The sequence below is a fragment of the Parus major genome, chromosome 28 (assembly GCF_001522545.3).
Source record: "Parus major isolate Abel chromosome 28, Parus_major1.1, whole genome shotgun sequence".
NCBI classification, from domain to species: domain Eukaryota; kingdom Metazoa; phylum Chordata; class Aves; order Passeriformes; family Paridae; genus Parus; species Parus major.
Window position 1 is genome coordinate 3,767,194 of NC_031797.1, and position 10,037 is coordinate 3,777,230.

The following is a 10,037-nucleotide window of genomic DNA, read 5'->3' on the forward strand; positions in this document are numbered from 1 at the left end:
TTTCATGGCTGCTCCAAGAGCCACGAACGACTCCGAGCACAATCAAAGATTTTTCTGGCTCTGCTCATTCCTCGGGAAAAGAGGAGCCCAATCCACCTCCTTTCCATGTGGGGCATCCTGGGAAGTGTTTCCACACAATCCCATCTGTATTTATGGGAAAACCCTCCTGAAAACATCAATTGTTGAAGCACCAAACCCATATAATTAATATTAATATTATTATTATTATTATTATATCTCAGATTATCAGAGAGGTTGTGCCCAGCCCGGAGCCACAACTCCATCCCCCTGCACTGGGGGCCAAGCAAAATTCCTCATCCAAAATATTTATGATCCACAAATATTCGAGTCTCTGCTAAATTTAGAAGATTTCCAGCTCTTTTGGTGAGAAATAATTATTTACATTGCTCTAAAAAAGAACATTCCAGCAACAAAGAGCTGCGGTGCTCCAATCCAGAGACTCCCAGATCCTTTCCCAGATCCTCAGGGAATAGGAATGGGAATCCCAGCTTGGTTTTGCTTCATGGCAGGCAATTGATAATAAATAATAAATAATAAATAATAAATAATAGATAATAAATAATAAATAATAAATTATAAATTATATATTATAAATAATAAATAATAAATAATAATAAATTATAAATTATAAATAATAATAAATGATAAGTGATAAGTGATAAATAATAAATAATAGATAATAAATAATAAATAATAAATTATAAATTATAAATTATAATAAATGATAAGTGATAAGTGATAAATGATAAATAATAAATAATAGATAATAATAAATAATAAATAATAAATTATAGATAATAATAAATGATAAGTGATAAGTGATAAATGATAAATGATAAATAATAAATAATAAAAATAACAAAATAAAATAAAAAATAAAAAATAAAAAATAAAAAATAAATAATAAATAATAAATAAAAATACATAATAAATTATAAATAATAATAAATGATAAGTGATAAATGATAAATGATAAATAATAAATAATAAATAATAAAAATAACAAAATAAAATAAAAATAAATAATAAATAATAAATAATAAATAATAAATAATAAATAATAAATAATAAATAATAGATAATTAATAATAAATAATAAATAGTATAAATAAATAGTAAATAATAAATAATAAATAATAAATATTTATTTATTATTTAATTCTTTAACAGAAGGGCTTTGTGCATCCTCCTGCCTGGAAAACAACGCTTCCAGCAGGAATGAATTCCTGGATTATGTTTATTTTTGCAACTGAGCCCAAACAGGCTCTTCCATGTTTTCCAAGGATTTTCCTCTTTTCCCCAACACACACACACACCTACCTGAGAAACCTGAAGGGAAAAAACAAAGCTTGGTTTCCTCAGGAAGAGATTCCAGGGATTCTCTCCACGTGGATCTGTGGCATGGGAACCACATCCAGAAAAACTCAGGGGTTACAGAGCATCCACTGCTGCCCCAGGGATCGGGGGAAATTCAAAATAAAACGGGGAAGAATATTTAAGTGGCTGCAGAATCGTGGAATTCCAGCGTGGTTTGGGCTGGGAGGGACCTTGAAGTGACATTTTCCACTGTCCCAGGTGGCTCCAGCCTGGCCTTGGACACTTCCAGGGGTCTGGGAAGCTGCCCACCCTCCCAGGGATGGATTTATCCCGAATTTCCCACCCTCTCTGTCACTCTGGATGAGGGAATGGCACCTTGAGAAGAGGATTGAGCAGATCCTGCACAAGGGAAAGGGAGGAACACCTCTGTTTGTCACCCAGCTGAGGAAACACCGTGTTTGTAAAAGAGGAGGAAAATCCATTCCTTTGTGACTGTGAAGCTGGAGCTGAGTTCCAGTTCATCCTCTCAGCATCTCCTGTCTCTGCCAAACCCATCCCAGGCCCCCTGACTCCAAAAGGAATTAATTAAACTTCACCATTCCACACAGCAACACGTCCTTCCCATCCATTTCTCACTGACAAAAATGGGGAGAGGAGCAGAGGAAATCCTGCGTGGCTTTTACCTGAAATCCAAAATGTGAGCGCCCAAAGGTGCTCTGACCCCGTGAATTCCAGAAAAATCTCTGAGGTTTGGAGCTCCTGCTTTACACAGAGCTCTCAAGGATTCATCAGCACACCAGACATTACAAATTGTCACTAAAGGTTGCAGCCCAGGATTTATTTCGCAGCGGAATGCAACAGCTTCTCTACAAAAGGAGGCCGTGTGCATCCAAATCAAGCTGACACAGATACAAAACAAAGCCCTTGGAAACGGAATTCCTGATAAAAGCAGAGATTTTTTGCAATTCATTCCTCAAATTAAATAAGGAAAATGGCTTGGAGGAGAAAGTTCAGGAAGTGTTCTGTGCAATTTTACAAAAAACCACAGAGCCATCTTAAAGAGATCTCTTCATTTAAAACACCCCCACAACAACAACAACAACAACAAAAAAAAAACACATTCCAGTGGGGCTCCCATCATTTTGGGACGCCAAGGAGCTCATTCACAAGGCAGGGAAGAAAATCTTCCAGCTGCTGAAGGAGTAGCACCCACCTCCTTTACCGGAGGAAGAGTTGGGATGAAGGTGCTGGGAAAGGTGAAAATCCTGACCCAGGATCTGCAGGAGCTCTTGGCTTCGCTGACTGCAGAGCTCTTATTGCCAGGGCAGCCGAGTTTTTGGCACTTCTAAACCCAAATAATCACGCCTGTTTATATATAATCAAGCTTTCACCATGGCTTTAGTGCTGCAAACCCCAATTAAGGGAGAATTTCTGCACTAGAGGAGCTGGAGGGGAGGAGGAATTACAGCATGATCCAAGCAGTGAAGACCAGAGGTGTGCAGGGAATAAATATTCCCTTTTTCAGGAAGGGAAGAAAAGGAAAAGTCACCTTTGAAAAACAGGGATCTGCTTTCCCAACCCAAGCACCTGAGCTCTTGTAGCTCCCACTGTCCTTTTATTGCTTCTGGAGGTCAGTGTGTTACACAGCTTTTGGTTTGGGGTTTTTTTTTTGGCTTTTTTGTTTGTTTGTTTGCTAAAAACCCAACAAAGCGACCCACAAGGATTTTTAATTTTGGAGCTATTGATAAAAAAACCCCCACCTGATCTCTTGGAAACAAAACCCCAGTGCTGAGTGACTCCTGAGCTGCCAATGTTTGCAGTGAGGCCGTTAAAAACACGAGAAATCGGCAAAATGCACCCCCCAGAAAAAAATAAAACAACCAAAAACCCAGAGAAAGGAGAGAAAAGCTGGAACATCTGCTCAGTCTGCCTGGTGGAATCACCTCACCAGGACTCCCCAGCAGCAGGAGAAACTTTCTGGAGCAGGGAATTGGAGCTGTTTTGTGCCCCAGGAGCCCCCCAGAGTCACCTCTGGCTCGTCACCTGCGGGAGGATAACGGGGGCACAGGCGATGCCAGCAAAAGACTCTGGGAAGTGCAAATCCCTCTCCCACTCGTCCGTCTCCGTGTTGTACACCTGCACGATGCTGGTGACGTTGTTCAGGTGCCAGTTGTAGCCCCCAACGATGTAAATCTTTTTTTCCAGCAGGCAGCAGCCGGCCTCCGACTGCCCCGCGCGCATCGGGCTCACCGTGGTCCACTGGTCCGTCTCGGGGACGTAATATTCCACGGCCAGGACGTCGAAACACCGATCCACGTGGTCCATGCGGCCTCCCAAGGCGTAAATCCTGCTGTTGGCGCTGACCATGGCGTGCAGCACCCTGGGCTCGTTCATGGGGGTCTTAAACTCCCACTGATCGGCGGCGGGGTCGTAACAGTGCAGCGCTTTCTTGTCCTCCACCGAGATGCCGTAACCCCCCGAGATGTACAGCCTGTCCCCCGCCGTGGCCCCGGCGTGGCCCCACGTCCTGCGCTTCAGGGAGCACACGTAGCTCCACTCGTTGTCCTTGGGGCAATACTTCTCCACCGAGGCCAGGCTGCCCGAGCGGTTGCGGCCGCCCGTGGCGTAAACCATGCCGCGCAGGACGTTGAGCTGGAACTGGATCCTGCTCTCCTGCATGGCCTGGATGCGCAGCCACCGGTTCAGGTGCGGGTCGTAGCGGTAGGAGACGTCCACGGCGCCCTCCCCGCTGCGGTACTGCAGCTGCTGCCCTCCCACCAGGTAGATGAAGTTGTCCAGCACGGCCACGCAGGAGTGGCTGCTGCCCACCTCCATCTGGGTCAGCTCGCGGAACTGGCGGCCGCCGGCGTCGGGCAGGCAGAAGACCTTGGAGCTGACGGTGCGGTCGTTGTCGGTGTAGGGCGTGCCGCCGAAGGTGACGAGGGACAGCACGTCGGAGCGGATGGCCGTGCGCGGGGACTGCATCTCGTGCTGCCGGAAGGGCAGGATCTGGTAGTTGAAGGCCTCCAGCAGGTACTGGCGGCACAGCACGTCCTCCACCATGATGTCCAGGGTCTGCACGCTGTCCACCAGCTCCGAGGATTTCATCAGAGGGAAGCGGATGTGGCAGAGCACGCGGCTGGCGCTGGCGCGGCGCGCGGGGTCGAACTGCAGCCAGCGCACGGCGGCGCGGAACAGCTCGATCTCGCTGCAGCTCTTGAGCTTGTTGCTCTGCAGGAAGAACACCAGGCGCTCCAGGGGCAGGTGGAGGAAATCCTCCTCCTCGGAGATCTGCAGGAAGTGCCTGAAGGTGAAGGCGTCCACGGATTCCTTGAGGGAGGCCAGGCTGAAGGTGGTGGCCATCTGGCCGATGTTGAGGCACGTCTCCACGCTCATGGCCGACTTCAGGAACTCCTCGCACAGCTCCACCACCGGCACCATCTGCAGGAAGACGGCGGCTCCCAGCACGTCCTGGATGCAGTCGAGGTCCAGCGTCACCTCGGCGCTGTAGGCGAAGTCGATGATGTGCTTCAGGCCCTTGGCAGAAACGCCTTTGAGCTCGATCACGTCCTGGCTGGCTTCTCTCATCCCTCCCGTGAACATCGCCCTGCAGGTCAGCGACACAAACAGAGAGAAAAAATCCCCGCCCCCGTTGAAGCGAAAGATGCAGCACCTCGGAACTGGATTTTCTTTAAAACACTCTGATTCTCCTAGGCTGGGGAAGGGGGGAATAAATCAAGGCTAAATCTCTGCGAGCCGGGAGAAATGAGAGCGTGCGATGACTTACATAAGGCTTGCATAAACAGCGCGCTGAGCAGGAATATTCAGCAACTGGAGAAGTTTTTCAATCCCACTGGCAGCAGGAATTAAGAGCAGACCACAGGACCAAGCTCCAGGAGGAGGCAGAGCTGCCAGAGCAGGCAGTGAACAGTTCTGGACACCAATGAATCCGTGATCTCCGACAAGAACGGATCCCACGGGAGCTGCGCCCTGCAGGGTTTCAGGTTTAGGATTTGGGAGCATAAGGAAGGAACACCCCGTGGTAGGAGGCCATGGTGATTCCTGGCAGCAAATTTCGGGCCTGATACCTCACAGGGAGCCACGAAACGGCTCAAAAACTGCAGGTGCAACCCATCTCAGGAACAGCTTTGGTCTTCCAGCAGAACCTCTCCTCCAGGGCTCCTTCCCAAGGCCTGGAAAAATGGGAGCCGCAGCCCCTCCAGCAAGGCCGGCAGCAGGGGGCTGACAGGCAATTAAACAAAAATGGGGGGGAAAAGGCTCAGTTACAGCACAGCTGCGAGCACATCGCTCGCCCAGGCCACGCTGAGCTCAGGGATCACCTCCTTGGGAGGCTCCAAAATTCCACAGGAAGCGCATTCCACGCCCGGGGCCGGGAGGCCGCGCTCCCAGCGCCGGGGGCAGGATGGGGATGGGGTTGAGTTTGTGGGGTTCGGGCCATTTTCGGCCCTTTGGGCCATTTAGAGCCCGTTCCAGAGGGTTTTGTGGTTGGGGGGAAAGGTTTGCAGCCCGTGGTGCTCCAGGAGTTGGGGGCAGAGAAGTTTTGGGTCAGGCAAAGGCAGAGCAGGTGACAAGGAGTGACACGGGGAGTGTCACCGCTCCCGGCCACCAGGCAGTCCCAGCAAGTCCCTGAATTGTCACACAAAACGCCTTAAAACTGCACATTTTGGGTTGGTTTTTTTCCACCTTCTCCTTTCCGTGGGAAAGGTAAATCCGTGGTGTCACCAGAGCCGCCTGCACCGACTCCAAGGTGCGAGTCAGCCCCAAAAAATGCTGCCCAGACCCTGCACGGACACAGGAATAAAGGAACATCTTGGGAACACTGTCAGAAGACAGGAGTTCCAAGTTTCCTGTCCAAACCTGGCTAGAAAACCTGCTGCCTTCCAGCACAAACCCAAGAAATCCTAAATGACCTAAAGAAGGAAATATCTGCCTGTGAGCTCAGCCTGCTGTAACCCAGTGACCAGGAACGCTGTTCCCAATTATTTGTCCGTGCAGCAGATGAGAGCATCCTGCTGAAATCCCTGCACATCCCAGCCCTGATCCCTCAGCCCAGAGGACACTTGGCCACGTGTGTGCTCCTGCACCAGCTGAGCAGCCAGAGGAAAGCGTTTTATTGTTGCCACGCTGAAGATAAATCATCAACTAAAATGCCATTCCCTTCGAAAAGCGTTATGGTTCTAAAATGCTGATTATATAAATGCTTCGATTTCAATCTTTTCCCTCCCCCTTCCCACAGGATAAAAAGAAAAAAACCAAAAAAAAAAACCCCACAGAGTGTTTTCAAAAGCTGGATTATTCTGCCATTGTTTCCCCAGCACAACTTTCTTTAGCACCACTGAAGTTCTAAGGAGGAAGCTACTCAGCAATTCGATTTCAACCCTGAAAGCAGGCTGGCAGTGGCCCTGCAGCCAGCAGGGAGGAACAGAACAGTGCCATTAGCATTTGGGGAGAGCAGCTCCAGGATCAATTGTGTGTGGGATAAACCTGCAAGGTTTGTGTTACCCCGGGGAGAGAGGAGGGGAGAGCAGGGAAAATGAACTCGGAGCAGCTGAAGGATGGATGAAACCTCTCGGGTCTTGTTTACCTGCACGTCAAGGGATGGCAAATCCCATCCACAGCCGCTTTTCCACCCCTCCCAGAGCCTGGAATGGATCCCAGCTCTCCCTGAGCCTGAGCTTTCCCTGCTCACGGTGTCTCCAGAACGTCCCTCACTTCACACCGCCACTGGTGCCACCCCAAAAAGATCCCAGACTCAAAGATCCCAGCCAGAGCTGTTCCAAGAGCGTTTGACAGAGAGAATCTGTTCTTAGGGAGCTGGGAAGGGGCTCAGGAGGAGAAAAAAAGGCTCAGGAGGAATTTTGGGCAGGAGGGGACAGCCAGGGGACACCAGGACAAGGACAGCTCTGCTCCCAGGGGACACCAGGACAAGAGGGAACGGCCTCAGGGGAGGCTCAGGGCGGATTTTGGGAACATTTCCTCATGGAAAAGGTGGTCAGGTTTTGGCAGGGGCTGCCCAGGGAGGTTTGGAGTCCCCATCCCTGGAGGTGTCCAAGGAATTCCTGGACATGGCACTCAGTGCTCCGGTGACAAGGCTGAGCTCGATGAACCTGGAGATCTTTTCCAGCCTCAACCACAGCTCAGTGATTCTGTGATGTGACAGATAAAAAACCTCTTTCCACTCAGGACTGAATCCCCTGCCCTGCAATCCCCTCTGCACTAATCTGGGTGCAGGAACTCCTCACCATGCCTCTGTTTCCAACCCCAGCAGCTGGGACAATCCTCCTGGGATCTTCTGGGATCACTCAGGACCGTGGTGCCCTCAGCAGGGAGCCCTACAGGCACAGCAGTGGAGCTCAAAGGGAACAGCAGCATGGGGTGGCTCCTTTTGGAGCCCTCACTGCCACCTCCAAACCACAACAAAAGCATCGACACCTGCCCAGGTGGGGTCAAAACCTGAGCTTGGACTCCTGCCTTGGCCCAGCAGCTGTAGCTGAGCAATCCTGAGTGCAGAGGGACTGATCCTGAAGCTCCAGCTGCCTGCAGGACATCCCTGGAGCAAAGCAAACCTCCACAGGCTTCCGTGGGGTGGGGAGGTTGGGGTGGGGGAGGACTGGGACACACAAAACCCCTGGGAAAGGTGAAAGTGCCTGCTTCCCTACGGGATTCTCACCTGAAATAGTCACTGCAGGCAGCCAAGACAACTTTATGAACCTGAAACACTTCATTATTTATAGTGAGGATGACATCAAGCAGCTGAGCCTGGGCTCGGAGCGAGGCCAGTCCCTGCAGCAGCGTGGTGCTGTGGCCAGGAGCAGAGAACGTGCATTTCAGGGTGCTGTTCTTGTCAGCCATGCTAAAAACAGAACAAGAGAGACAGGCTGGTTTGACATGAACACGGAATGGCAGAAACCCACCCGGCCAGACGGGGACACACGGGAACTGGGAGCGCTTGGAAGGCAAATTCCCCACCTCGAGAGCCACCCCAGAGAACACAGGCACCTCGAGTTCCCTTCTCCCAGCACAAAACAATTCCACATTATCCACATCTCCTCTGGCAGCACACGTGGGGCTCCAGACACCACTCAAACACCTCCTGGGGCCACCATCTCCAAGGAATGTCCCAGAGTCCACTCTGAGACCGAAGCACAGCTCCTCCTCACCCCTTTCCCTGTCCTGGCCAGCCCTGCCAGCCCCATCTGATCCTTCCCCTCTGCCTGACCCCCAGGAGAGGAGCAATAAAAAATGCAGAATATTGCAAGGCTGCCCTGACCAGCGTCAGCTGCTGGAGCTGCACTGTCAACAGTCCCCTCCCAGCGTAAACATTTCCTTGCTTCTCCCAGTGCCTCTGGCAGATCCCGGGATCTGCCTGGCCTCAGATGCTCTTGGCACTGGGAACTTTCCCCTGCTCCAGGGGAAGAGCTTGGGGGATGCTCTGGAAGGAATTCCACACCCAACTGCAAGATTCCCTGAGCCCATGGGTGGGAAATCCCAAATTCACCGGCAGATTTCATCCAGCTCTGAGCGACTTTCCAGGATCAGGATGCTGGAGACAAAACATTTTCCTGGGGAGAAGACACAGGGATCCATATTCGGGATGGGGCTGGGCTTTCCAGGAGCATCCTGCTGCTCTGAGATTGTCAGGAATGTTTTATGGAAAAGAGACAGCAAAAAAAAACCCCCAAGGAGATGATCCTGAGTCTGGGAAGATGTGTGAGCTGCTCCCAAATCCTCAGTGGGAGAGAGCACTCAGGACTGCACTTAGAGGGAATTATTATTATTATTATTATTATTATTATTATTATTATTACTATTATTATTATTGTTGTTATTATTATTATTTTATTATTTATTATTGTTGTTATTGTTATTATTATTATTGGTAGTGGTATTGTTGATTTATTATTATTATTATTATTATTATTATTATTATTATTATTATTGGTGGTATTGTTTATTATTGTTGTTGTTGTTATTATTATTATTATTGGTGGTGGTGATATTGCTTATTATTGTTTATTATTATTATTATTATTATTATTATTAGTGGCATTGTTTATTACTGTTATTGTTGTTATTGTTATTTGTGGTGGTGGTATTGCTTTATTATTATCATTATTTTTTTTATTTTTATTTTTATTTCTATTTCTATTTCTATTTCTATTTCTATTTCTATTTTTATTTTCATTTTCATTTTTATTTCTATTTTTATTTTTATTTTTATTTTATTGGTTTTTTATATTTATATTTTTTATTTTTATTTTTTATTTTTATTTTTATTATTTAGGTGAAATAAAGCACCAGAGCCAGAAAGGAGCAGGCTGAGGCTGAGTAACCCCAGGGTTTGCTCCAATCCTCCTCCCCCAGAACTCCTTGGAACAACAACAGCAGCAGCAGCACACAATGGACCAAAGGAGCCGAGGTCAGGGAGGAGTCAGGGAGCTGGGATAACCAAAAAGGGATGTAAACAACCCTCAAACAATGCGGGACAAGGGACAGGGCTGCAATTTCCTGCAGGGAGAGGGGAAATCTGGGATGTCCATCAGAGCACCGGGACTCTGCAGCACCAGCAAACCTTGGCAGGTGCTTCCAGCTCCTAAAACTCAGAAATGAGCCCCAAAATCCATGGGGGCTCCTCTTGGGATGGTGTTCACCGGGGTGGGGTGCTCTGAAATGCCCAC

General features: G+C 48.5%; 1 protein-coding gene across 2 annotated transcripts; it reads right to left on the minus strand.

The window, feature by feature from the left end:
* Positions 1-2,148: 2,148 nt before the first annotated feature.
* On the minus strand, positions 2,149-9,176 carry KLHL26 (kelch like family member 26). Of its 2 annotated transcripts, none has more exons than XM_033520131.1 (2): positions 8,030-9,176; positions 2,149-4,945 (listed from the first exon to the last, which is right to left on the minus strand). In XM_033520131.1, exons 1-2 carry the CDS (start codon positions 8,209-8,211, stop codon positions 3,364-3,366), a joined length of 1,764 nt encoding a protein of 587 aa, XP_033376022.1. In that variant the 5' UTR covers positions 8,212-9,176; the 3' UTR covers positions 2,149-3,363. The 2 variants fall into 2 exon arrangements, with proteins under 2 accessions (XP_033376022.1, XP_018864663.2); XM_019009118.2 differs by lacking the exon at positions 8,030-9,176 and adding an exon at positions 5,126-7,234.
* Between the last annotated feature and the right edge of the window lie 861 nt (positions 9,177-10,037).

Coding starts and splice junctions, on each gene's coding strand:
- KLHL26 (XM_019009118.2), bottom strand. CDS start 5,361: ATGCTCCCAAATCCTAAACCTGAAACCCTGCAGGGCGCAGCTCCCGTG. Junction 4,946..5,125: donor GCTGTTTATGCAAGCCTTAT/GTAAGTCATCGC, acceptor GCTGACCTGCAG/GGCGATGTTCACGGGAGGGA.